This window comes from Aureobasidium namibiae (assembly GCF_000721765.1).
Source record: "Aureobasidium namibiae CBS 147.97 unplaced genomic scaffold scaffold_8, whole genome shotgun sequence".
NCBI lineage: Eukaryota > Fungi > Ascomycota > Dothideomycetes > Dothideales > Saccotheciaceae > Aureobasidium > Aureobasidium namibiae.
In genome coordinates, this window is record NW_013581201.1 from 853,845 (window position 1) to 879,828 (window position 25,984).

Here is a 25,984-nt window from a genome sequence, read left to right on the forward strand (position 1 = left end):
GAACCTTTTCCCGCTTTGAGGCTTGCAGGATGCCATTGACGTCTTGCGCAACACGACACTTTGATGTCTGAGCCCCTGCCACCAGTAAATCGCACATGAAATCAGTGATGCAGCCCGCGCCAGATGATCAGTGAGCCCTCTTGTTGAATAATATCCGCAGAGTGATGCAATGCAGAAAACTAGCCATGGTTTATTGCTTACACAGCCACCTCCATGTTTTTTCGGCCTTGATCATTTCGGCTGTTGAACTTGGACGCAGAAAACCATTTCTGCTGTGATGCATGGATCTCTACGTGGGTCTCTGCCGTCTGTTGGGTGTCGAGAGTGGTACAGAATCCTTATCGCAAGAAATACTATGAACTGAAGTGCTTGACCTATAACCGACTCCTTGGTCCATAAGATCTCTGGTATCGTCGTCAATGCCCAACGTTCTCTTGGGTGTCTGTTTGATGGACGGCATATATCCAAGAGCATACAGACCTTGCCCAGGGCCAACCTTATTGCATAGCCGAAGAACAAGCATAACTATACCTATCTCGAAAGCACAAATCGCCGCCTCAAAAGCATCTCGGCGTCCTAACTTTCTCCGGAAATGGATGAGCGTTATTTGAGGATACCTATGGCGACCCTGCGAGAAAGGTCTGTAACTGACCGATAAAATGATCTGCTTAAAAGTAGCAGGGGAAATAATCGTGTATGCATTTTTGGAGACTCAAGCTAACTGTACTACAAACTGCTCAGCCACCACATAAAAGCCAGCTGGATGATGTACGAGTACACGAAGAGGAAGTAGGTCCTCTTGGTCCTCTGCGAGCGAGCAATAGGATTATGTGCGCCTGAGGCAGTATCTGGGAGGATGACATATTTGAGCGAGCGGAGCTGTCTGTATTAGTACACAGAACCTACGCGGACAAAACGATTTACTCACAAGGAAGAAGGCATTGGCCAGGTAAGTGTAGGCAAAGACAGACCAGCCAACATAACCACCAGTACCCTTACCGCCTGTCATGATGGTAGCCAGGGCAATGGTAAAGATGATTCCGACAAATTTGTAGCCAGAATAAGCAACCAGATCTAGCCATTGGGACTCGTTCGAGATGTTCAATAGGTAGGTACCGAGCTTGAGAAGCAGGAGTTCAATGATGACGACGGCGAAGGCATTGGTAGCAGTCATGCCGAGCAACTCTGGACGGAAGGCGCCTTGCAGACCAGCAAGCAGGGTGGACAACAGGATATAGGTGACAAAGGCCATGACTGGAATGTACATGTCGGGGCTGTTGATGTCCTCGCGAGGAGGCAGGAACATGGGACCAGACTGGGCGCTGTTGGCCATGGGCTGCTGTTGGCGCGACCAGGGACGATGGCGCCAGGGGAAGAGAACTATAAAGAGCTTGTTGACGACATATTTGTTCGAGACGTTGAAGTAGTGCTTCATGGCCGAGACATTGACATAGCGGTTGAACTGGGTAGGTATCAGCAAAAGATGTTGTTGACATGATACAGTGTAGTGACGAACGTTTTGCTCCATGTACTCCTGACCAGCAGCGACGGCCGTCTTGCCCATCTGGAAGCCCATCTGAGCAGTGGGATCATTGATGAATCCGCCAAAAGGAGGCTGGCCGTAGTTGGATGGGGCATAGCCATATTGCTGCTGCTGCTGCTGGGCGTGCTGCTGTTGCTGTTGTTGTGTCATGGGCGGAGGAGGGGAGCGCAACTGCGGGACGGTCGAAACGTGCTGGGGCACAGGGTGATGGAGAGGGGGCGATTGAGCAGGGCCCATGTTGGAATAGGGACCGCGCTGCATGATCACAGAGTTTGTGTCGAGACGTCTCTATCGCAAGGAGGTGACTTGTCCACTTGGTATGAATCGCAGCTGCCAACAACTAACGATCGGCTACGAAGCTATGTCACGCTTGGCAGCCTTCCACCGCCCGGCAGTCGCATTCCGCATTCCACTGGGCCAGGTCTAGGCAATGCGACTCATCTGGACACTTTGTTCAACCACGCACTCAGCCGACATGCTGGACGCTTTCGAAATCATCACAACCTCGGGTGTCGTTGTCTGGAGCCGCACATATGCCCCCGTTGCACAAAAGGTCGTCAACAGCTTGATCAACGACGTCTTCATCGAGGAGCGCGCCCAAAGCCTGCAGAGCCAACCGCGGAATGCCACCTTCAAGTCCGACAAGTACACGCTCAAATACACCCACGCCAAAGAGCTCGGCCTGATCTTTGTCGCCGTCTACCAATCCATCCTTAACTTGTCCTGGGTCGACAATCTGCTCGATGTAGTCCGTGGCCTCTTCATCAAGCAATACGGAAATGACCTCAAGAACAAGAAGACCACCAACCTCGACTGTTCCAACTTCACTCCGACCTTCGATGCTCTCGTCCAGAAGCTCGACAAGACCCAATCTTCAGCTCCGCGATCCGATGATCAAGACCTCGAGACAGACTCGCCCGCCGACCTGACCCCACCTTCGAGCTCTGCTGGCGACGACCAAGACCACCCGCCGCCGCCTGCCCCTACCCTCAAGAAGCCTGCTCCAAGACAGATAACCGACACCATCTTAGCTTCCACAGACGCCACCCCGATTCCCACGCCAGACACGTCGCGACCTGCCTCGCCTGCTGTCAGCCAATTGCTCGAAGGCAAGAGTCCCCGAGGCTCGCGCCGTTCACGAAAAGCCGCCCTTGCTGCCTCTTCAGCCCCCACCTCGTCTGGCGATGAGAAATCGCCATCTCGTAAAGCTGCAGCTGCAAAGAGACCGACTGCCAAGTCAAAGCGCACCTGGGATGCCCACGGCTTCGGTGCCGAAGAAGATGAGGACACAGTTTTGGATTACTCAACACAAAGCCTAGACGATGCCCCTGCTGCTCAGTCAATACTACAGCCTGTCAGTGCCGATGACATGGGCAGTAGGACGGCCAAGGGCCAGTTCGTCCTCAAGGATCTGGACGACCAAGTTGATGCCATTCTCGCAGAGTCAAAGTCCAGGAAAGATCAAGTCGAAACAGACGAGTCGAAGGGATTGGTAGGAACTGGACTAGGGGCCATTAGTGGCTACTTCCGCAACATGGTTGGAGGCAAGACTTTGACAGCCGCCGATTTGGTCAAACCGATGAAAGCCATGGAAGATCATCTCCTGAACAAGAACGTTGCTCGCGAAGCAGCGGTCCGTTTGTGCGAATCTGTCGAACGCGATCTTATTGGTCTCAAGACCAGCAACTTCACCACCATCGACCAGACCATTCGCGATTCTATGGCTAAGGCTCTCACGCGCATCTTGACCCCTACTTCCTCCCTTGACCTGCTGCGCTCAATCACATCTACTACCTCAGGCTCCAATTCTAGACCCTATGTCATCAGTGTTGTTGGCGTCAACGGTGTTGGCAAGTCTACCTCTCTTTCTAAGCTTGCTTTCTTCTTCCTCCAGAACAACTTCCGGGTCCTGGTTTGTGCCGCCGATACCTTCCGTTCTGGTGCCGTCGAGCAACTGCGTGTCCACGTACGCAACCTCTCCGAGTTGACTGCTCGTGAGAACCTGGGCCACGTTGACCTTTTCGAGAAGGGCTACGGCAAGGATGCTGCTCAGCTAGCCAAGGAAGCCGTGACTTATGCTGCTGAAAACGCCTATGATGTTGTGCTGGTCGACACAGCTGGCCGCCGGCATAACGATACCCGCCTCATGTCGTCTCTTACCAAGTTTGGACAGCTCGCCAATCCAGACAAGATCTTTATGGTTGGCGAGGCTCTTGTAGGCACAGACTCGGTTGCCCAGGCTCGTAACTTCTCCGCGCAATTCGTGGATCGACAAGGCAAGGGCCGTGGACTTGATGGCTTTGTCATCTCCAAATGTGATACTGTTGGCGACATGGTCGGTACCCTCGTTAGTATGGTTCACGCCACCGGCATACCCGTTGTCTTCCTGGGCGTGGGTCAGCACTACGGCGATCTGCGTGGTTTGAACGTGGGTTGGGCTGTCGACAAATTGATGAAGTAGCAATTGCACTGCTCTTCTCATTGTGTTTTTCTTTATAGCCATCTTTTAATACGATTACGGCCTCTCCGCATTTATGAATCCAACTCCACTTCATGTCTCGACTCTCCGCCGGAAATGCCATGGACCTGCCCCTCTCTTGACGGCACAATCCTTACGCTTCCTTCCAGCCCATACCCAAGTCAGCAACAATAACCCGAATGCTAGCCCTGCCACCGCGGCCTGGGCCACGCAGCCCCTCTGTACTTCGGCAGTTGCCATGTATGGAGCTGAGGAAGGAGGGGCATAAGTTCCCCGCGTATTGCTCTGCCCCGCATAGTGGAGCCAATGTCGTGGTCCTTCCGTAATACATATATAAGCATGGTTGGGAGACTTGAGGCATTGCAGATCCCAGTTCGTTCTTTCTTCTTTGAATATACTTACCTCTTGTACCAAACCCTTTTTTGAGAAACTCTGATACCAACAATGTCGAACACGCAAACGGAAATGAAAGCCGTGCACTACGAGGGCGCCTTCAAGGTGTCTGTCAAGACTGTACCCTTGCCAAAGCTCGAACACCCTGATGATGCTATCATCAAGGTCACTACTGCTGGTATGTTATCCTCTTTTTCTACAGAGAATCATTGACTATCGTTTGCTGATTTTTCTTTCAGCAATTTGCGGCAGTGACTTGCACATGGTAAGAGCAACAGAGTCCTTGACTCTCTGTACGTTGGAAACTATCTTGCTGACATACGCATAGTACCAAGGTCGAACAGCTGCTGAGTCAGGTCTCGTCTTTGGTCATGAGGTAAATGCTGCATCAACTCTCGAGAGGCTCTAAATCTGACATCTTCAGAACATGGGAGTTGTCACCGAGGTGGGCTCTGGAGTAACACTACTCAAGAAAGGAGACCGCATTGTGCTTCCTTTCAATGTGGCAGACGGCAGATGCAGAAACTGTGAGAACGGCAAGACGGCGTTTTGCACTGGTAAGTCTCCACACAAACTCGGCAGTTGAAATTACGAACTAACAAACTCCCCAGGTGTCAATCCTGGATTCGCAGGAGGTGCTTATGGGTATGTAGCTATGGGCCCATACCAGGGTGGCCAGGCACAGTACCTTCGTGTACCTTATGCCGACTTTAATGCTCTTGTGCTGCCTCCTGGCACCGAACACGAGGCCGATTTTGCTCTCCTTGCTGATATCTTCCCGACCGGCTGGCACGGTCTTCAACTGTCTGGCTTCCAGCCTGGTGACAGCGTAGCAGTCTTTGGAGCCGGCCCAGTCGGTCTGATGGCTGCTTACTCTGCAGTTTTGAGAGGTGCTAGTAAGGTGTTTGTCGTTGACCAAGTCAAGGAGAGACTGGATGCTGCAAGAAAAATCGGATGTGAGGGCATTGACTTCACCAAGGGCGATCCTGTAGAGCAGATCATCAAGGCCAATGGTGGAGAGATGGTTGACCGTGCTGTCGACGCCGTCGGCTACCAAGCTGTTGACAAGAGCGGCAACAAGGAGCAACCTAACATCGTTCTTGACCAGCTCATCATGGTCACCAGACCTACTGGTGGTCTCGGCATCCCTGGTCTCTACGTCCCATCTGTAAGTCCAGCTCCCTCCAAACTCTTTGCTTTGACGATCGTAGAAATCGTGACACTAACTCTGGAAACAGGACCCTGGTGCTCCAGACTCGCAATCTGCCAAGGGACAGATCCTCATCTCTTTCGGCAAGCTCTTCGAGAAGGGATTGTTCCTCGGCACTGGCCAATGCAACGTCAAGGCCTACAACCGTCAACTCCGCGACCTCATCATCTCCGGACGTGCTAAGCCATCTTTCGTCGTTTCTCACGAGGTCGACATTGACGAGGCTGTCGATGCTTATGACAAGTTCGACAAGAGAATCGATGGCTACACCAAGGTCTTGCTTCACCCTAACGGACCATTGGACAAGTTCTCCATCTAGTGCGTCCTTGAACTGCTCTATCTATATTGGGAGCTGAATGTGGTACGCTGGCATATCACATTATGAACGATATTTTTGGACTTGTAACTCTGTAGTCAACAATTGGAACATCAAAATACTTTTGAAACAAACTTCTGACCCTTGATCTGTTCGGACCGAAGCTTTTGAATACATGAGATCTGCGATGCTTGTTCATAACCTTAAAAGCAACGCTTGAGATCCTTCTCGTATAACAGCAGACCTCCTTCCTATGATGGTCGTAAGTACCTATAATCCCTCCGAGGTAGATCCTTCTTGCGGCATTCGGCCTCCGCGCGCTGCGGGATATTTCACTTGAGATTGTCCTGCATACAGTATCTGTGAGTAGGATCTGTTTGTGATGTCAGAAGATAGAATCCTGCAAATGTAGGTAGAAGACAGGCCATTCCCTCTCGAGTCCTTCATCCTATATATGACGTTGTCCCCAGTCGCCGTTGTACACGCCTTCTCCTGCAAAATATCTCTTGCTTGCTTGATACTCTTGCCACCACCTTCCAACCTTTCGTCACATATCTCGGTCTCGATCAAGTCGTTCTTATCCAAATCTTCTCTACTACACAACAAGCACAAACCATGGGCTGCGGAAGTTCGAAACAACAAGATTATGACGCCAACAGACCTGTCTACCCAGTCGCCAACACTGGAGCACCCCCTCCTCCTCAAGGCATGGCTGCCACACAACCTCAGGCGATTCAGCAGCAGCGCTCCTCGGGAGGAAAGAAAAGGCAGCTTGCAACGAATGCGGGATTCTTGAGCGTGCTTGTCTGATCGGTTTATCTCGTCTTGGCCGCTGAAGATCGCTGCATTCATGTACGGACTGATTGCGATATGGAAGCGTTGTTAAGGTTAGTCAAGTATACACTTCTGGATGTGCAAGTTGCCAACATTGAGGACGCAGGCAGGGAAGAAAGATCGCCTCGAGCCGAGCTGAAGGTCAACGACAAGATACTGGACGCGACTGTATTGGGAAGAATACGAGACTGGCATGACGAGATTTGACATTAGATATACACATCACAAAAAGAAAGCCATCGTTACACCGCTCTTCATATGGCATAGTTCTCAGCATGCAAATACACCTCATCCCTCCCAGGCACACTCCACACCGTCCTCTGCAACTCAGCAACCGTATTGCTGACATCCACCCTCATCCCCGGCGGTCCGCACACAAACACACATGTGCGTCTTCCAGTCCACCGCTTACTCATTTCCTTGAGCATAAACGGGATGTCTGGTCTTCCGTACTCTGTGCTCCATCCTGTCTTGCTAGACTTTACAGCAGCAGGCAGAAACGCAAATCTCATCAGGTTCTTTTGAAACTCAGTGGGTGTGCTGGGGAAGCCAAAGTCAAAGTCTGCTTGTGGTGGTGTGGGTGCGTCTTTGAGGTAGACTGGTGAGACTGGATTGGGTAAGGGAATGGACCATTGTTGCGATTTGCGCTTCTCGGCCAGTGTGAGGTGAGGCGAGGATGAGGGTGGAGGAGATACACGTCCGTTGCGTGACGCACTTCTCATGTGCAATAAATGTGCTTGTGGGAGTGGTCGAGGCCGGTCTTCGTTCTCGCGTCTGAGTGCCTTTTCTCTTTCCGGATCGCCGGCGGCTTCTTCCATGATGAGTGCAGAGTTTCTGTTTGTGTTGGCGGAGATTGTGGAGAGTCTGTTGTTTGCGATATTCTGGAAAGCTTCGTTGACTTTGGTGTGAAACATCATACTGATCGGTCTCGTGGGTGTCTGTGCGGACACAAGTTCTCCGGTCCTAGCTTGTCTTCTTGCAGCAGTGATGTAGAATTGGCACTGTACTGTATCTGGAGGTGCAAACTCTCTGCAGATTCGCAATTCTTCTTTGAACCAGTCTAGCGTTTCTGGACGTTTGAGGGCCCATATTATCTGGACTGTTCTCGTTACTGCTTTGCCATCTCTGAGGCGTTTGATCAGGTCGAGTAGTTGGGAGACCAATGCTGTGATACCACTGCCGCCTGCGAATAGAACGACGTGATCGAACGAGTCCATGCCTCTTCGCATACCGCCATAGGGTCCGTCAAGGAAGGCGCGGTAGGTGTGCCAAGGTCCGTTCTCCAGTGCACTTTCCAGAACTTTCTTCGTGAAACCGCCGAAGGGTCGGAAGACCAGAACCATGTCCCTGTATTCTTCACCATACTGAGAAGGAAAATCATCGCTCCATAGAGATGCAATGGTGAAAGGATGATTCTCAAACACTGATATGCCAGGTATCCTCAGATAGACGTATTGTCCAGGTTTCCATTTCACCTGTGTCGGGATGGTGACTTTGATGGCGTTCTCAGGCATTAGTGTGACAGCTGCTTCTTCGCCTACCAGCCACGATAACCGAGAGTGATTTGTCCAGTTCAAGAAGAACAAGCGAACGACGTATGAGATGAGCCAAATAGCTGTGGTCGCCCACAGGTAGTGCCATGAAGTGAGAAAGTTCTTGCAGTGCCAGAAGAGCATGGCGAGAAAGACAATCGATACAGGCACATGCAATGCCACAAACAGCTCGTAAATCTTGCGTCGAAATGGGGGCAGAGAGTGGACACAAAGAAAGATGAGGGGTACCAGTGCCGCGATGCCAGATCCGTAAACGTAGATTCCAGAGCCGCCGAAAGCCGACTGGAATACACCCAGTCCGCCATCAGACCAGATCGGGGTCATGTAGAAAGGAATCGTGTGAATGAGGCTCAGGAGTAAGCAAAGATATGCGAGCCATCGATGCAGAACGTTCAGCCGTTCGTGTCCGATGCCAGTGAGGAAGGAAATTATATTGGCCTTCATGCTTAGACCGACTATCCACGGCATCATCGCAACCGCAATCATGCCTGCCCGAATAGCCAGTGGTGGAGATCCAAATTGAATGCTCTGCCAGTACAGAGGTTGAGGTATGAAGCAGTAGAGTATGACGAAAATTAGTGCGAGTGAAACGATAACAATCGCACCGAGCGATGGAAATATAATGGGCCTACACCCTTTTCTCAATCTGAGAGCAGGTATGGGGCGATAAAATGCAAATCGAAAGAGCGCTATAGCATTGTTGAGTAACCACATGGAAGAGACCGACGATTGCATCTTGGGTTGCTCGGGTAATGGCCCTTCACGCGGAAAGAACTTGTGCGTCAACCTATCTGTGCTAAGTACCGACAATTCGTAGTCTGTTGCAGGAGATTCGATCATTGCAGATGCGGCGGCGTCTTCCTTGTAAAGTGCCGTCCGTACTTTGTCCGTCCAGATATGGTATAGATGCAGCAGACATGCAAAGGCGAACAGTATTATGCAGAAGTAGACCCATCCTAGCGCGTACTTGCCAGACTTGGACCACGGATCTCGAGTATTCGCTTCGATCAAACCAGCGGGACTGGTGCTGTTCAAGGGTATGTTGATCCGTTTTTCAAGTCCTCGAGAGGCTTTATTGTGAACAGCTTGGACTGTTTCTTGTAGTTGCGAGACTGCATCGCTCGCGAGTCTCCGGACGACGTTCGACATGAGGCCTGGGGTGTCTCCAGGCGCGGAACGCCTATCTTCTGGTAGATGATGTCCACAGCGGGTCACGGTCGTGAGTTCCAGACTTCTTGGAGTTTTTCTCGGGATTGTCGCATTCGTGAAGCTGGACAGATAGTATGAGAGCGATTTTGTCAAGGTCGACTAAATTTTACGCTGGTGAGATGCACAAAGATTGCGCAACAGTCAGCTGGCGTAGGGTTCCTAGCATAGGTGTGTTGTGTCTCAGACCGATACCCTGGGGTTAGATGATGTAAGATCCCAAAAGTACCGATTGTTACTTTGTCGTCGAGAGTGAAAGGGAACAAGATACAGAGTAGTGCAGGAAGAAAAGAGAGAGGGTGACCTTAGGCATAACTACCTATCGATACTGCAAGGGTCCATTGTATATCTGGCTATCGACTGCCATATCAGGGACCCCAGCCGTGCTTCCCAGTGCAAGTGGGGGCTCGTCACATCCGAGGTGAAGATCTTTGGCACAAAGAAGTCGCCCATGCGGTCTTGGATAGTGTGGTTACATGCAACCATTGAGTCGTGTGTGCCACACCAATGAAGCTATATTGGCTGGGCTCGGCCAAGATCGTTGCCGAACCACTGCGAGCAGATGCCCGGACGACTTGCTGGGTCCTGCATATGGTGCACGCAGCCGCATGAGCGAGGCGACTACTCGACATGACATCTGATTGCGCCGGGAGAAAGGCCACTGTCGGTTGGCAGCTACGCGCTTCCGACGTAAAGAGTCGATTCTAACATCATTTTACAGCAACCACCAGGAGCAGGCTTGAGGAGTCAAGGTCGGCGCCGAAAGTACGGCAGACTCGATAGCATTGTACTTGCGTCGCGCGAATCGACTCGTGGACATCCCAAGCTCGGGTAGCACATGGAGTGGCTGCCAATGAGAGATCAAAGAGACGTGCTCTGCATTGTGAACCGCTTACTGTGCTGCATGCTCAACCTGTGAGATGCTGAGATTACGCGCCCACGCCAAACCACTTTGGTCTGCTGCACAGAGCGTGGAAGAACACTCTTGCGCGGCATGGAAAAGTAGCTGCTCATTCAACGGCCGACATACAATCGGCCAATGGACTGTTATCGCCAATACTATTGGAGACAGGTTGGTTGATGACGTGAACCTTCTCACATTGTTGAGTGACAGGGTGCGACAGGCGACGTTCGAATTTTGGTGTCGGGTATATTTACAAAAGCATCAAGCCCAACCTCAGCTGTAATGGCTCAACGGAAGAAATGACCTCAATCTTTCTCTCCACTCCTGCTGTTGGCAACAACCCAACCGTCGGTGCCCGGTTCGAATCCCGTGGTGGCCACCCACTCGCACAGGTAACTTGCGATCGCTGCGCGTGGCCTTGAGACTGCTTGGACACCGCTTCAGCCGAGCAATCGGGCAGAGCGACCGAGCCCATGGGATGGCGACTCCGGACTACATTGATGTGTTGGTGGGGTGTTGGGGAAGAGTTATGGGGCTGTGACTTTCTTTTTGCACTTTTTGGACAACGCGAGTGCTCCAAGAAACCGACCTCTTTGTGCCTCGATGGCTCTGCCAATTCTGAACAGCAAGGATTTTGTGTTTGTGATCATGCTTGCCTTTCTGATAGAATATATACACCATTCTCGATGGCTGTAGGAACATGCTGCGGCCGATCACCCTCAAAGTATGCTTTATGCGCATCTCGGTCGGCCTTGTCAAATCAAGCATTTACAGCGAGGGTCTCGACATCTTCTTTCTCTTCACCTGCTATGCTTCCATGCCGTAGCTCTTGTAGGGAAAGTCCTCGAGCGTCATGTGCAGTCTCGCCCATCCATCGCCGACCTTTCCAGGCACCTCAGTGCCACCACTGCTGACACCATATTGCTTCATGATGCTGGTGCCAGCCAACACGTCGTCTTCTCTTCCCTTGTACTCATTCAAGAGGCCAGAGTGCGGGCACCAGACGACTTGCATACCGGCTCTTCTTCCTGACTCTACACCAGGCACGCTGTCCTCAAACACCAGACATTCGGCAGGTGTAATTTCCTTCTCTCTACCCTCTTTGCGGATACGCTCGTTGATGGTCTTGAGAGCGAGGAGATAAATGTCTGGTGCGGGCTTGCCCTTTCCAGCGGGGATCCTTGGGTCGTCGCCGAGGACGCGGTGCTGTTGCTCAAAAACACCGAACATGTCTTCGAGGTGTGCGGTCTTGAGGCCGAAGTTGTTCTTGTTGGAGGAGGTGGCAAGGGCAATGTGGACGTTGGGATTCGCATCGAGTGTCTGTAATAGGTCGCGGACGCCGGGGAGAGGTTGTGTGGATGGAAAGTACTTTTGTTGCAGCAGCGACGTCTGTTGGAGGAAGTCTTCACGAGTGATGGGTAGTTGGGCCCAGTCGTGGAAGATCTGACCAGCCTGTGTGGAAGTGTGTGTGAGCTCTTGAACATGATGAGAGTCATTCCTGGCGGGAGCTGTGTGCGTACCTCAGGCCCAGGGCGTCCTTGGAGTTGGGCCTTGATGCTCCAGGGCAGATCGGGCTTGCCGTACTTTCGTAGTGTCTCGTTGGTGCATACTGTGTACAGATCTTCCGAGTCGATCAAGAGACCATCCATATCGAAGAGACATGCTCGGATTGGCGGAGGTCTTTGTCCGGTGTCAGCTGAGGATCTTGATGGAATCCAGAGATGACGGACATACTGGCTTGTTGCTTGCGACATTGTGATGAACTTCTTCGAGAGAGTCACTGATTGTGGTTGAGACGAGAGGCGATATAGAAATACTTTCTGTTCCTAAACTTTACATGCATCATGCAAGATGCATTTGGCCCTGGCGACCCCGCCGGCTCGGTCCGACATGGTCCAGCGTCATCCATCTCTGCCCTCTTGCTTTTGTGTTCTTCGTCCTATCTCTTCCAACACATGCTTGAGTGACACAAGCGACACACATCGAGACGAGACCGGGTTTCAGCCACAGAATTCATCTCAACCCCATCGACCTCTCTCTCGACGAGCCGATTGATCATCGTTGATGCAGCACGCGTGAGAGGTTCCGATTGACGATCTGAGGATGCTGCTCCATGTTTCCGCCAACCTTGACTCCTCCTCCACCGACACTGCTGTAGCCGCTGAACTCTTGATTGCTTGTCGCATTGCGGTGCATCTCGCTGAGGGGCTGTCGATGCGGTGTTGCTTGTCGTTGGCTTGATGCTGGAGCCCTGAGGCCGTAGTTTGGCATGCTAGAACCCAGTGTCGGGGAGCCAATGTTTTGCGAAGCTTCAGGCACACACGCATTAGCTCAGCTCTCTCTGCCCGGAGAGACAACACATACCTAGACCACCTCGAGAGGGTTGACCTGACCACACTTGGCTCTTGTTCCCGCTATAGCTACCAACTCTGCCATGACTGTATACTTGGGGCAATTCTTGACTACCTCCTCTTCCAGCCATTGAGGCGGATCGTTGAGGTGTCCTGTCTCGAAGTACCTCACTGTACCCGGGACCTTGTATCGATTGTATGACATGATCCACATCGTCGGCCGCTGCGTATCGCATCTGCTCGGCATTCTGCGTGCCTTTGGCTCGTTGGTATAGCTTGGTCAATCGCTGGTGAGCCTTGCTCTTCTCGCTGAAAGCCTTGATCAGCTCTTGGTTCTTCTGCTCGAGTGTCTTCTTCTCGACATGCATCCCTTTGCAATGTCAGTCACTGCAGCCTGCTTCGATGACATGGTGCTTCTTACTCTCTAGTCTGTCTCTGAGACCGCTGATTTCCGAATTGGCGTCCTTGATGACATTGTCCATTTGAGAGTTGAGGTTGGCATATCTGTCGGCTAGGTTTTTGGCCATGTAGTCGTGGTACATGCTGTTTCTGTCAGACTTGTTCGTCGAGACGCATGCAGATCACCTACATCTCTTGTGTGACCTGATACTGGTAGAACGACAGTCCACGAGTACAGCACTCCATGATGATCGTCGGACTCAGGCCGCTGAGGACGCTTGTCTTGTAGTCTTCGGTTGGGTTGAGCTGTGTAGCGACAGCATCATCGGGATTGGCGAGCTGGGCGTCGCATGCAGGACAGACCCGGACGCCGTCTGCCGAACTAGAAAGACCAAGAGCATTGGAGCATGGTACGCAGAAGATGTGGCTGTCAAGCTCGATTAGATGTCGGGCTTTGCTAGTCAGCGCATCACTAACCTGCACGTTGTGACCACAGCTCTATCGGCAAGGCGTTGACGACACTTGAGCGAGTTGCAACGTAAAGGCGCGTCCATTGTTGCTTGCGAGGGCGGAGGGAACTCGCATGTCCAAGTGGCTGATTGTTCCGTCACCTTAGGCATGTTACGTTTGTGCCGCACTCGATTGGAAACTACGACCACGTTCCCAGCTCACCACAATCATCAAGACCAACAAGCAACAACATCATCCGAACCTCTCCTTATCCTCACTATCAATTATACCACATCGCTCTTATTGATTCTCGTCAATCGCAAGAACAACCTATCCGCCATGCCATCCTTGTCGGATTTGCCGCCCGAGATCAGGATGTTGATCTATCGACAACTGGCTCACAGCGGGACCTCGTCGGGTGAACGCATAGTCGACTGCGTCAATCTCACCATACCAACTGCTCCCAGGTAGATCAGGGGAGCTGCATCCTCCAGGGTTTCCGATGCGGGTGTAGTCGATCTGATACGTCTCCGAGCGCGTGAGCCTTCGCATGGATTCGTGCCCGTCATGCACTTCACCGCAATGTTTGATCTGGCGAGTCTTGCGGTTGCCCAACCACATCTTGTGCAGGAAATCTCGTTTTGTCATTCGCAGTCAATGGATCTTACGGTCGAAGGTACTCTTGACCGATTGACCCACGCATACCGCCGCCTTCGCCAGCTCTACGGTCCGGCAATACTCGCACAACTCCACGCTATCACAATCAGCTTTCGAGGGAACCCGGTTCAGGTCGGCAATGCTCGACATCAGAGAGCGCTTATCAGATCCTTCATAGGAGAGATGCCTAACTTACGTTGCTTGCGAGTGCAGGCTCATTTCAGTTGGGGCCCCATGGTCCAGGTCGCACCTCCACCACTCGATGTGCTTCTTCCTGCAGCTGTTGACCACGCTCGACGGTACACAGAGAGGCTGAACCTCGATGGTACGATCTTGAGGGAAGACATCGTTGTCAATGTTCGGCTATTCTTCGCAATCCCTGGCGGTGGTACCTTCAGATTTTCCGACACGCGCGTAGTTCGAAGACCAATTGACCGTCTTCCGGGATGACATATGGAATCAAATTGACGCTGCTGACCTCATGGGATCACGAGGACTTTGATTTGGCAACCACGTTATATATTGACGCTCATTAAGCCCTAGACATATAGATCCAGGCTGGAGAAACCATTCATTTACTTGACATCAACCAACTCATCGTTCGTATCAAGACCTAAGGCCTGTCTTCTCGTTGGAGCATCCTCGTCAAAGTAAGGCTCTTCAGCCAACGATGTCACGCGGGTCCCATGTCGGCTTGCACCGTTCTCGTAGTCCCAAGATGCATTATGGATAGTTATGCGGTTGTCCCACAGAGCACTGGTCCTGGGAGTCCATCTGAATCGAAGCTGGATGTCGATGTTCTGAGCATAGGTTAGTAACTTGTCACAGAAGTATGCCTTAACGATACTTACGCGCTCATAGACATCGAAAAGGTAATTCAAAATGACATCGCTCTCGGCCTTGTCCAGACCAACGATTCTGGTCGTGAAAGATCTGTTTACGAAGAGCGACTTCCAACCAGTAGCGGGGTGCACACGTACGATAGGGTGAATACGCTCGATGTGCTTGGGACCGGCATTGGGATCGTTGCGGTCGAGGTAGGTATGCGCAGACTTGAAGTATGCCTTCTCTCCATCGATGATCTTGCGGAAGCCTGGACTGAGCTTCTCGTAGGCAGCATAGCCAGAGGCCCACAAGGTGTCTCCACCGACAGATGGCACAATATCGTTGTGGAGATGTGTGATTCCTGCGGGCTGGCGCTCGTGAACCAGATCAGTGTGCCAGCGAGAAGCACCGCCGGGGTTTCTGAAGTTGGCGGCTCTTTCGGTCGCTTGTAGAGCAGGCCAGATCACGGTAACGCCTTCGACTCCTGGAACTTGAGGTACTTGAGGCTGCACAAACACTGTCAGCACATACGTTTTACAACCGGGAAGACAAACACTTACGTGGACTTCGATCTTTCCATAATGCTCGCCGAGCTCCTTCTGCTGTTGGGGAGAGATATCCTGGTCGCGGAAGAAGACGATGCTTCTTTCGGCGATTAACAATGCCAATTCGTCCCTTTGCTGGTTCGTGAGGTCTTTGAGCTGGAGCCCATGAATCTCAGTACCGATATGAGCTGTGAGATCTTCGACCTTGCTTGCAGCCTCGAAAAGAGACTTCTTGGAGGGATCCGTCTTCTTTGCTCTGGCGCCAGCATCATTGTGTTCCCAAGGTTCGTTTCTGATGTTGTAGGCGTCTTGGAGATAGAGGGGACGAGCTGGACGATAAGGGTAACCATTCGAGAGGTCAATATTGGCTCTTTCGAAGCGAGCTCGAGTCTCTTTGGGAAGTCCAAGAGTGTCTTTCTTTGGCTGGACCACATCTGTGATCGAGGCATCGATAGCACTGGGAGCCATGATGGTGAGTTTGCTTTAGGTCTGGTTTTGTGAAGGTGCTAGAACTGGAGTAATGAGGAGATGAACCAGCCAACTTCTTCCGAACTCTCGTCTCTACCTTTATGTACAAAACTTATCTTTGTACAGATGCCGCGGATTACAAATTGAAACGACGAGAGGATATATCAACAGTGGATCGAAAGCACACCATCAAGCTATTGCTAAGCATGACCTGACTGGAGCTACCATTACCCCTCACCACGGCATCTTACCCAGCATCTGATAAGTGTCGCAACGACCTGTAGGATCAATAATCCCTCAAGAAGCACACCTCAGCGTATAGATATTCTTATGTTGTGGTGGGGCTCGAGCAGGGTGGTTGCATGTCTTGGCAAATCCAGCTCTGTCGTAAGAGTAGGCTTCAATGGCGACATCTGATCTACGTCCACTAACGACAACCCCCAATTTTCACGACATATCATCAGATCAATGGATGTGTTTCGATTGGAAGACTGTGATCAGACAAAATAGCCTACTTCAGGTCCGCCGGCAATACCCCGCATTATTCCCGGCTCCTTGTTGTTCACTACGAGACGAGCTCACATGGTCGAAGGGAAGGAGCAACATACTCTCATCGTCTCTTGCGTGTGGTCCTAGGACGTTTTGAAGTCATTGATCCAAATCTACCTAATGCTCAGCTGTGTCATCTGGAGCACGCAAAATATTGCTCCACTCTTGACTGCTTAATGTCGATGTCTCTTCAGAAGGAAAAGGATGCGGTCTTCAACTCTGGTGAATAGAGTACATGATCACGCAATTCAAGGTGAGTGTCGCGTAACGAGTGATTCATCCAAAGAGCATCGAGTACCTAATCTCGAAACGTTGTGCTGCCATCCACTTTATTAAGAAGCACGCAATAGCTACCTCGATATAGGTCATTCAGCAAACCCACATTGCCGCAGCATGCAGCAAAGCCACATGAACTCTCAGCATCCTTCCTGACTCGGCATATCCGACGGGATCCAGACTTTTCAATATGCAAATCATCATGTCGGCTTCTTATATGTTTGATGCTTCGCAGGACTGTTCTCCTCAGCATAGTTTGCCAATACCAGGCTGAGAATACCAAGCATGTCCGACCTACCAAGCAAATCGGACGCTCACGCCGTTGACGAACAAGCATATGAGCGAGCTCAAGAAGTCATCGCCGAAAAGCCAAAGAGGAAATGGCAGAGCTACATCTGGGACACTTTTGACAAGAGCCCCGAAGAGAGAAAGTTTCTGTTCAAGATCGATACTGCCTTGCTCACTCTTGCGTCTTTTGGTATGTCCAATAGCATTGTATGTCGATTGGGTTACTAACTTGCAATTCAGGCTACTTCATCAAGTACCTAGACCAATCCAACATCAACAATGCCTTCGTTTCTGGAATGTAAGTATAACTTATAGCTTAGACCTTTGGTTCAATACACTCATCTTCGACACAGGCAGGAAGATCTCGGTCTATACGGCAACCAGCTCAACTACATGCAGACGTGCTGGACTGTCGGATACGTTATTGGTGAGATCCCGTCGAATATAATGCTCACCAAGATACGGCCACGATACTGGCTTCCCGCTCTCGAGGTTGGTAGACAATGATGTTTCTGCAGTACAATAAAGACACTAATGCCTCGATAACAGTTGACATGGACGATCTTGACTTTTTCCACCTGCAGGGCCAACAGTGCCACCCAGCTATACGTTATTCGCTTCTTCGTTGGTCTTGCCGAGAGCGCTTTTTACCCTGGCATGCAGTACATCATCGGCTCTTGGTACCGCAAAGACGAACTCGCAAAGAGATCATGCATCTTCCACACGAGCAGTTCGATCGCCACAATGTTTTCAGGATATCTGATGGCTGCGGTGTACCATCTAGGAGGTGTTGGAGGCTTCAAAGGCTGGCAATGGTGGGTAATCGGCTGTTTCTACCTACCCAAGTATTCCCGCTGACACCTGAGCATCCAGGCTCTTCATCGTCGACGGCATAATTTCTCTCCCGGTTTGCATAGCAACCTTTTTCTTCCTGCCTGACGTCCCAGAGATCTGCACGGCCTTCTACCTCTCCAAAGAAGAAATCGCTTTCGCACAGAAGCGCATGCAACTAGAAGGCCGTAAGAACCGGCAACCATACACCCGCTCTAAAATCTGGAAGATCTTTTCCTCATGGCATATTTACATGTTGACTCTCCTCTATATCTTTTTCAACAACGGAACATCAGCTTCACAGCCGACCTTCCAGCAGTTTTTGAAGAAGAGCAAGGATCCCAAGTATACGATTACTCAGATCAATGCGTATCCGACCACGACTAATGCGGTCACTGTTTTCACGACGTTGGTTTATGCGTGGACGAGCGATGGGCTGTTCAAAGGAGCGAGATGGCCGCCGATGATTTTCGGAGCGTGCATGAATATCATGTGCTATGTTTCGCTTGCGATCTGGGATATCCCTATGGGATGGAAGTGGACTTGTTATGTGTTGAGTGGATGCGGTGGCGGGTTGAGCGGGTTGATCTTTGCGTAAGCTGCTGGACTCCTTTGCTTCCTTGCCATCTTTGTACTGACAAACACGACCACAGCTGGGCCCACGAAATCTGTTCACAAGACAACGAAGAACGCGCTATCGTCTCAGCCACCATGAACGAAATGGCCTATGTGGTTCAGGCATGGCTACCTCTGTTGGTCTGGCAACAAGTCGACGCCCCTCGCTATCACAAGGGTTTCATCACTGTTACTTGCTTGTCTGTGTGCATTATCATTACAGCACTTAGCACCAGGTTCTTGCACAACAGGGAGATCAGACAGAGGGCCAAGAGTACCGAAGAGGAGCATATCGAGGGCGAAATCGATACTGGTGTTGAAACGCCGCCGCAGCAGGTTGTCGAGGTGCAGGCTGGTGGTAAGGCTTATGTTTAGTTGAACCGTGGTTGATGGGAGGGCGGTAGAGATATAAAAGAATGTCTACCCAGCATCCCTGATCAGGTAGTAAAGGAACTGTCTGCAAAGCATTTGGATCGAACGGATGACAGCCTTTGAGAGCAACCAAGAGCACATGCGTCCATCCTGCATGGAGTATGGAATCAGTCTGCATCTTCCCGATCCTGGCACTTCCACGATCACAGCTGTTCAAAACGCATAGTTCCTCCAGTAATTGAGAAGTAACCATTGAGTTCTGATACCATATGGTTCTCTACAAGCTCATCTATCGCGTAGGAAAGCACTCTGCATCGCGACAATCTTAATCATGACAGGAGGAGATCGATCACTTGTTGTCTGACGCTGCGTAAGAGGACGTGTTGGTTCGCTCACGTCCTCGTCATCGAAACAGACGATGCTGGGCCTGTGACAGGGGGTGTGTGCTATGCCTTGAGGGCCATGATGGCCTTTTCTCGAAGGTGTTTGTGGCAGGATCGAATCGGCGCTGATCGCGCGACGGCGGGTACAAACTTGGGACATAGCTCTTTCGTGATGGCCATCAAGGAGGAAAGAGCGCAACCGACTTGGAAAGACCTGGTCGTATGACCTTTGGCATCTAAGCTTGGGAGCGAGAACTTTACATCGAAGATGTCTTCCCAGGCATGAAAGTGAGGTTCAGAAAGTAGTGATGTGCTGAGAAAAATGTGATTACAAGAATGGTTTTATCTACAGAAAGATTTGTAGCGAAAAGAATGGCAAACCTCCTTACGCCCGCTGACTATGCAAGAAACAGCCGATTGTGCGAAAAGCGAGACTCTGGCGACTCTGAGATAGAGATAAGCTGAGGCTTATTCATAAGCTTCAAAGGCCAAAACCATCCCGAGTCCAGAGCCCTGAGAGCAGAGATCGAGACCATAGAGTCAGGATCAGACGAAAACAACAGTCCGGTGACCGAGGCAGTAAGAGAAGAAGTCGTTCAAACATCCTCTCTATCCGCACCCAAAAGCCTCTCCTTCTCGGCATCTTCATTACTCTGAATCACCTCATCAATATGTTCCAAAATCTGTTCCTTCCTCTTGATCGCGGCCTTCTCATCCTCAAACCTCTCCTCTTTACTTCTCGTCTCTACTCTTCTGGCCGATTTCTTGGCCCACGCTTCATCATTTTGGCGCCTGACAAGTTTCTCCTTTTGTTCTTTGGTGAGCCAGGGGTTGTCGCCGTAACTGAGTACGTAAGGGTTTTGGCCAGAGTAGCCGGTCACGAGGGCGCGAGAGACGTCTGGGTTGTCGAGGAGGGAGTCCCAGAGAGATTTGATGAGTTCGGATTGGTGGAGCTCGAAGTCGCGGAGACCTTGGACGCCGTCGGTCTGTTTTGGCTTGTGTTAGTATGGAAGAGCAGGCAAGAAGCGTGAAGGGACAAGGCTTACAGTCCACCAAAGCAGTCGCAGGGTGCCGGGGAATAGCTTCTTGGGTGGGTCACCGGTCCAGGCGACCTTCAAGTGTGCACCGAAAGCGTAGACCCAGGATGCGATATAGCCGGGTTGTTGCTCGGGATGTGAATCGAAGAAGACGACGGGGCTGCCGAATTTGATGTTGGGTGTGGCCATTGTGATGTGTGTCTTTTGCCTTCCTGCGTGGCTTGGGTGTCGATAGCGTCCTTTGGCTCTTGGTGTGCCTATCTTCCGATCCTGTTGGTGACTCTGCTGGATCTAGGCGATATGGCGGGTTTGATGTAGATAGTTTGGTGATGAATGATACGTGTCGAGTCGAAGGGTAGTAAGAAGAATGGATAGTGTTGAGTCGTCGTAAGCTGTCGTCAAGCTGAGGAAGGCCGAGATAGAGTGCGACGTGGTTGTCGAGAAAGAAGATGTCAAGAGTCGAAAGGAAATGATTTGTTTGGAGCGAGAATCCCAGCGAAGGCGGAGATTGCGGAGTTGGGAACCAGACCCTTGGCGTCGATTGATCAAGCGCCGACATGCCGCTTTGCCCTTGGTCAGCTCGACGCTCCAAAATCGCGCATCTAGATAGGTAGTACACCAAGACATCTTGTGTTGAATCGTGAAAGCTGTGTCTTCATTGAGAAACATGCTATAGCCGTCTTGCTCTATATTACATTTCCATCCCAGCGTCGAGTCACACTGCTCGATGCTCATTCGTCTGTCAAGTGCTCAAAAGACTATCCTTGTGATCTTTTTGCCTTAACAAACCCATACCATGTCCATGCTACCGTCTATGCTTGTGTACCTTCCCACTCAGGGTTCTGTAAAACATGTTAGTCATGTCTTCGTTGCAGAGAGTCATTAAAGGGAATATACCTTTTTCAGAATGACCAATCCCTCCATGACATTTGTCACAGGGATGTACTCCTCGTCTTCGAGCTCGGCTCTCTCGCCGTAACTCAACAGCACAGGTGTGCTCTGTGTCTGCCAGCCAGTGATGGTCTTAGGGCGACCAGCTTGTCCAACAACATCAACCGCTTGACCAACACGCACGTTGACCTGAAGAGGCTTGAGGTCTTCGTCCAATGTGATGAGGAATCTGGGGTTGATGGCGGTGACCAGGAAGTAGAGAAGGTAGTGCGAGTCACCAAGAACGAATGACTTGGCGTCGATGAGGGAGACGAGCGTTGTGAGAAGACCTGCAGCCGATACTCTGGAGAGGACGCTGCGGTCCGTGTGGAATGGTGAGAGCGAAAGAGTACCCTTACCCATGTGCAGCATACCTTGGGCAATGCGAACCATGAAGAGAGCGTTAGGATCGCGGTGGTAGTATGAAGCAAGCTGGCGGAGCAACTGAGCCAGACGAGCGTTGTTTGTACCAGCACCAAGCAGACCCATAGCGAAGATTGCGTTAACAGCAACATCAGGGTCGTTGTCGTGGGTGTAACGTGACAAAGTGTCGTAAACCTTCATTTGGGGGTTTGAGGGAGAGATCAGACCCATGGCAAGAGGAACAGCCTTGCGAATGTTGGCCTCACCGTAGTGCATCAAGTGGCCAAACTGGCGGAGGACCATTTCTTGGCCAACTTCCTCACCCATAGCGACAAGTGACAGACCAAGAACGGCGTAGGTTTGAACAAGCTCATCACCCTTTTTGTCCTCGTCACCCTCTTCAATGTGCTCGTTACAGGTGTAGAGGAGCTCTTGCAGCTTCAGGACGGCACCGGTACCAGCCCAGGCGCAGATCTCTGCAAGGACAGAGGTAGGCTTGGACATGGGGTGATCAATAGCCTTGAGAGTCTCAAGAATGACATCAACCTCTTCTTGCTGACCGAAGTAGAGCAGGGCAAGGCCGAGAGCCATGAAGCGAGTCCATTTGTCCTTGAGTTGCTTGTTGCGGTCATCGTCGAGGAAGGTCTGGATGATGGCCTCGCTGACATCTGATTGGGCAGATCCAACAAATACCAGACCAAGTGAGAGAGCAGCCATAGCAGACACCTGCATGTCGAGAGAAGTGTCGGTGACGAAGGGGAGGAGGAGCTCAAGAAGATCCTCACGGTTGGAACCAGCGTAGGCCAGACCCAGACCCATCAGAGAGGCGACTCTGATCGACTTTGACTTTGAGTCGTCGAGGTTGTCGCCGAGCAGAGCAAAGGCAGGGTCGGCCTCAAGGCGCACGCCAGAGTTGACGATACCAGTAGCCAGAGCGGCACCGGCCTTGATCGAGTCCTCCTGGACGTAAGTGTATGTATCGATCTTATCGACACCATTCTCGACGTCCCAGAGCATTAGAGAACCCAGAGAGGCAGCAGTAGAGAGCATGCCGTCGTCCTTCGTCTTCCACACCCAACTTGACTTGATACCACCTTCGACAAGCATCATCTTGTCTGTTCCGAAACCAGCGTTCACAAAGGCGTTGACGAAAGCGCTGGCCAGATTGTGTCTCGCCGAGTCAGTGTTAGTCAAGCCAGCGGTTCTGCTCGATTCGAGATGCGACTTGTAGATATCCTCAGGAACCTTGGGGTCGAGGATGTTGAGCTCCTTCGCCAGGGCCTTGAAGTGGTCGGGCATTCTTGTGTTGTTCAAGCATTCCTGCAACTCAGGGTCCTCCTCTTTCTCATCATCGTCAAGCTCGAGAGGGATCTTTTGACGGGCGAGTACGAACGCGAGTTGTCTACGCATGTTCTTGTCTTTGGTCGAGTTGAAGTCGCTCTTAATCAAATCATAGTCGTTGAGACGGATAGCCAGGGTAAGAGCATGGGGAAGCTGGTTGTGTTTTCTGTAGATGTCGTGTGCGGTATGGAGGAAGCGATCGTTGTCGGGGTAGGTAAGGAGCGGTACCATGCTGACCATGTACAGACAGACTCTGGCGTAAGTGTTCTCATCAACGTGGTCGGCAATGGCTTCAATCATCTCCAGCTCGCTCAAAATGTCGACTGCATCGGCCTCTGCATTATGCTTAAGGAAGAAGGGGACGAGAGCCAGACACAGGGTAACGAGCTCATCAGCGTCGCGCTCCTCGTTCAGGCGCTTCTGGTAATCGGAACCTATCTCGAGAGCCAGATGGCGCATGTACTCGTGACCCCATGAACCAAGATCGCCCGAAGGTGCTAGCAAGCGGTACTTGAGTGTGTCGGTGCGGTCCTCGTCAGCGTATGTCATGCCCAATACTGACAGGGTGTCGGCCAGTGAGTTCTTGTCATCGCCCGCAGGCCAAGATTCGTATGTTTGTTCAAGCTTTTCGTAGTGAGGACGGAGGAATTTCAAGGGCTTCGGGACGGCGGTCATGGATGATGTGGCAGTCTTGATGGAGGTCTTGATGGCTTCGAGGGCGGGCTTGTACAGCGACTTGTCGGACTCCTACAGGCGTGTCAATGAGTGTGAAAGTGGCAATGATGACAGAGTATACGTACTAGTAGTCTCTCGACGAGCATATCCAGCTCATCCTTGAGCTTCTGGTCCTCCTCACTCAGATCGTCTATGTGCGGTTAGGCTGTGAAAAGATGCGAACGTGCGGTGTCAACATACCAGCAGGGAGATCAACGGGCTTCTTGCCATCCTTGGTAGTCTGGTCTTGCGAGTCCTTTGACGCAGAGACATCGGTTGTCTGCTTATCAGCAGGGGCCTTGCCCTTGTCGGCGACAGGCTTGTCGTCCTGGGCCATGGTTGTGTTTGGGCGGTTGGCACTGAAGTTGGGGTGGTGACGGAAGAAGAGATACGGCGCTGATTGGGACTCTGGCGACCGAGATAGATGGGTCCAGAGAAGTGGGAGATGGACGGATAGACAGATGTCGTGTGAGCGAGGATGGTGTTGATGGCGGCGATGCGGCGACAGCAGCTCTCAAGCTAGAATGACGCCGATAGGTTGCGAAACAGCGACTGACCCTTGGCACCGTCTCACCGCCTTCGGACTTGATCCAACCGGCAGAAGGAACCATCCCCGCCGCTTTTCTGAATTTATTGAGGGCCGATCCTGTTGCAGCAATCGAAACCAGATAAACACGACAAGATGAAGTTGGACTCAAGACAGTTGCGCTACCTTACGGCCGAGGACTGGAAGGTCCTGACGGCGGTATGTACTTTGAGAAGCATTTCTTCATCATCAGCACTGACGACTATATCAAGGTCGAAATGGGTAGTAAGAACCACGAACTCGTCCCGACCGTCCTGATCGCCCAAATCGCCGGCAAGCACATTGGTGTCCACAAAAGCATCGCAACTCTCGCCAAGTCTGGTCTCGTCGCAAAGATCAAGAACGCAAAATACGACGGTTACCGCCTGACCTACGGCGGCCTCGACTATCTCTCCCTCAACTCTCTACGCAGAACAGACACCGTCTTCAGTCTCGGAAACCAGATCGGTGTCGGCAAAGAATCAGACATCTACGTCGTCGCGGACCCCACTGGCAAACAACTCGTCCTCAAGCTTCACAGACTCGGTCGTATTTCCTTCCGTACCGTAAAGGCCAACCGCGATTACCTGCGCAACAAGACCACTGGTTCATGGATGTATCTCAGTCGCTTGGCTGCCATGAAGGAGTACGCCTTTATGCAAGTCCTCAAGCGCGAAGGCTTCCCCGTCCCCGAACCCATCGCTCAGAGCAGGCACACCCTCGTCATGGAACTCATCGACTCCTTCCCCCTCCGCTCCATCGACAACGTCTCCAATCCCCTCAAACTCTACGGCGAACTCATGGACTTGATCGTACGCCTCGCAAAAGTCGGCTTGATTCACGGTGATTTCAACGAGTTCAACTTGCTCATCAAGGAGGACCCCGTCACCAAGAAATCTACTCCTATCCTCATCGATTTCCCTCAGATGCTCTCCACCACCCACGAGAACGCCAAATGGTACTTCGATCGCGATGTGAACTGCATCAAGCGTTTCTTCTCCCGCCAATTCAAATTCACGTCAGACGAGCCAGGTCCCTTCTTCGAGGACGCCATCAAGGATACAGACCAGAACAAGCGTTTGGATATTGAAGTGGAGGCCACTGGCTTCAGCAGAAAAATGGCAAAGGATCTGGACAGATTCGTCGAGGCTGTGGGTTTCCAAAACGAAGCCGACGAGGATACCGCAGAAGTCGCCGAGGACGAGGGCAGTCACGAGGTCGACCAAGATTACTCGGAAGGAGAAGACGATGAGGAAGAGGAGGAGGATGATGAAGAGGAAGAAGAGACAAATTCGCAGACTGTTCAAGGAGACCAGAACGAGGACCACCTGGCCGAACAGAACCACACAGATTCTCTGGACGCAGTAGAACCTGCACCTGCGCTCACGGCTGAGAACCTTGCTAAACATCTGGAACCGCTCAACTTGCAGGACCAGCAAGAGGAATACAACGCCACGGTGGAGCAGCAAAAGAAAAAGAAGAAGGCTGCAGGCTGGTCCATTTAAGGAATCTGTTCCATTATTCGACTCTTAGAAACGCTTTTGATACCCCAATTCTACTGTACATGTTCCTCTTTTCCACCTGTCT

General features: G+C 51.5%; 11 protein-coding genes across 11 annotated transcripts; 4 read left to right on the forward strand and 7 right to left on the reverse strand.

Moving 5' to 3' along the window:
• Positions 1 to 726: 726 nt before the first annotated feature.
• M436DRAFT_81888 (uncharacterized protein) lies at positions 727 to 1,780 on the reverse strand (the record flags this gene model as incomplete). The annotated part of the gene is made up of 3 exons (XM_013572342.1): positions 727 to 879; positions 929 to 1,462; positions 1,517 to 1,780. The coding sequence occupies 3 exons, from the start codon at positions 1,778 to 1,780 to the stop codon at positions 727 to 729; spliced, it is 951 nt and encodes a 316-aa protein (XP_013427796.1).
• Positions 1,781 to 2,018: 238 nt separating this feature from the next.
• On the forward strand, positions 2,019 to 4,004 carry M436DRAFT_46558 (P-loop containing nucleoside triphosphate hydrolase protein; the record flags this gene model as incomplete). The annotated part of the gene is made up of 1 exon (XM_013572077.1): positions 2,019 to 4,004. One exon carries the CDS (start codon positions 2,019 to 2,021, stop codon positions 4,002 to 4,004), a length of 1,986 nt encoding a protein of 661 aa, XP_013427531.1.
• A 462-nt stretch (positions 4,005 to 4,466) lies between these two features.
• Positions 4,467 to 5,944, forward strand: M436DRAFT_72811 (GroES-like protein; the record flags this gene model as incomplete). Its single annotated transcript, XM_013572265.1, has 6 exons — positions 4,467 to 4,593; positions 4,655 to 4,680; positions 4,744 to 4,791; positions 4,840 to 4,972; positions 5,027 to 5,583; positions 5,654 to 5,944. The coding sequence occupies 6 exons, from the start codon at positions 4,467 to 4,469 to the stop codon at positions 5,942 to 5,944; spliced, it is 1,182 nt and encodes a 393-aa protein (XP_013427719.1).
• Positions 5,945 to 7,029: 1,085 nt separating this feature from the next.
• Positions 7,030 to 9,477, reverse strand: M436DRAFT_46864 (putative FRE ferric reductase-like transmembrane component; the record flags this gene model as incomplete). Its single annotated transcript, XM_013572128.1, has 1 exon — positions 7,030 to 9,477. One exon carries the CDS (start codon positions 9,475 to 9,477, stop codon positions 7,030 to 7,032), a length of 2,448 nt encoding a protein of 815 aa, XP_013427582.1.
• Positions 9,478 to 11,245: 1,768 nt separating this feature from the next.
• M436DRAFT_81892 (putative HAD superfamily hydrolase) lies at positions 11,246 to 12,192 on the reverse strand (the record flags this gene model as incomplete). The annotated part of the gene is made up of 3 exons (XM_013572343.1): positions 11,246 to 11,890; positions 11,959 to 12,118; positions 12,173 to 12,192. The coding sequence occupies 3 exons, from the start codon at positions 12,190 to 12,192 to the stop codon at positions 11,246 to 11,248; spliced, it is 825 nt and encodes a 274-aa protein (XP_013427797.1).
• A 788-nt stretch (positions 12,193 to 12,980) lies between these two features.
• M436DRAFT_14149 (uncharacterized protein) lies at positions 12,981 to 13,742 on the reverse strand (the record flags this gene model as incomplete). The annotated part of the gene is made up of 4 exons (XM_013571899.1): positions 12,981 to 13,159; positions 13,211 to 13,332; positions 13,379 to 13,615; positions 13,666 to 13,742. Coding segments are annotated over 4 exons (615 nt in total), but the record flags the coding sequence as incomplete, so codon positions are not given.
• A 1,128-nt stretch (positions 13,743 to 14,870) lies between these two features.
• M436DRAFT_46290 (alpha-ketoglutarate-dependent taurine dioxygenase) lies at positions 14,871 to 16,133 on the reverse strand (the record flags this gene model as incomplete). The annotated part of the gene is made up of 3 exons (XM_013572026.1): positions 14,871 to 15,095; positions 15,147 to 15,619; positions 15,677 to 16,133. 3 exons carry the CDS (start codon positions 16,131 to 16,133, stop codon positions 14,871 to 14,873), a joined length of 1,155 nt encoding a protein of 384 aa, XP_013427480.1.
• A 1,110-nt stretch (positions 16,134 to 17,243) lies between these two features.
• M436DRAFT_46303 (putative MFS transporter Liz1/Seo1) lies at positions 17,244 to 19,067 on the forward strand (the record flags this gene model as incomplete). Its single annotated transcript, XM_013572030.1, has 6 exons — positions 17,244 to 17,436; positions 17,487 to 17,544; positions 17,600 to 17,738; positions 17,796 to 18,061; positions 18,120 to 18,671; positions 18,731 to 19,067. The coding sequence occupies 6 exons, from the start codon at positions 17,244 to 17,246 to the stop codon at positions 19,065 to 19,067; spliced, it is 1,545 nt and encodes a 514-aa protein (XP_013427484.1).
• A 976-nt stretch (positions 19,068 to 20,043) lies between these two features.
• M436DRAFT_63804 (uncharacterized protein) lies at positions 20,044 to 20,673 on the reverse strand (the record flags this gene model as incomplete). Its single annotated transcript, XM_013572199.1, has 2 exons — positions 20,044 to 20,433; positions 20,494 to 20,673. The coding sequence occupies 2 exons, from the start codon at positions 20,671 to 20,673 to the stop codon at positions 20,044 to 20,046; spliced, it is 570 nt and encodes a 189-aa protein (XP_013427653.1).
• Positions 20,674 to 21,296: 623 nt separating this feature from the next.
• M436DRAFT_46400 (26S proteasome regulatory complex, non-ATPase subcomplex, Rpn1 subunit) lies at positions 21,297 to 24,169 on the reverse strand (the record flags this gene model as incomplete). The annotated part of the gene is made up of 4 exons (XM_013572046.1): positions 21,297 to 21,326; positions 21,382 to 23,865; positions 23,919 to 23,983; positions 24,034 to 24,169. 4 exons carry the CDS (start codon positions 24,167 to 24,169, stop codon positions 21,297 to 21,299), a joined length of 2,715 nt encoding a protein of 904 aa, XP_013427500.1.
• A 345-nt stretch (positions 24,170 to 24,514) lies between these two features.
• M436DRAFT_46391 (RIO1-domain-containing protein) lies at positions 24,515 to 25,902 on the forward strand (the record flags this gene model as incomplete). Its single annotated transcript, XM_013572043.1, has 2 exons — positions 24,515 to 24,577; positions 24,631 to 25,902. The coding sequence occupies 2 exons, from the start codon at positions 24,515 to 24,517 to the stop codon at positions 25,900 to 25,902; spliced, it is 1,335 nt and encodes a 444-aa protein (XP_013427497.1).
• Positions 25,903 to 25,984: the final 82 nt, after the last annotated feature.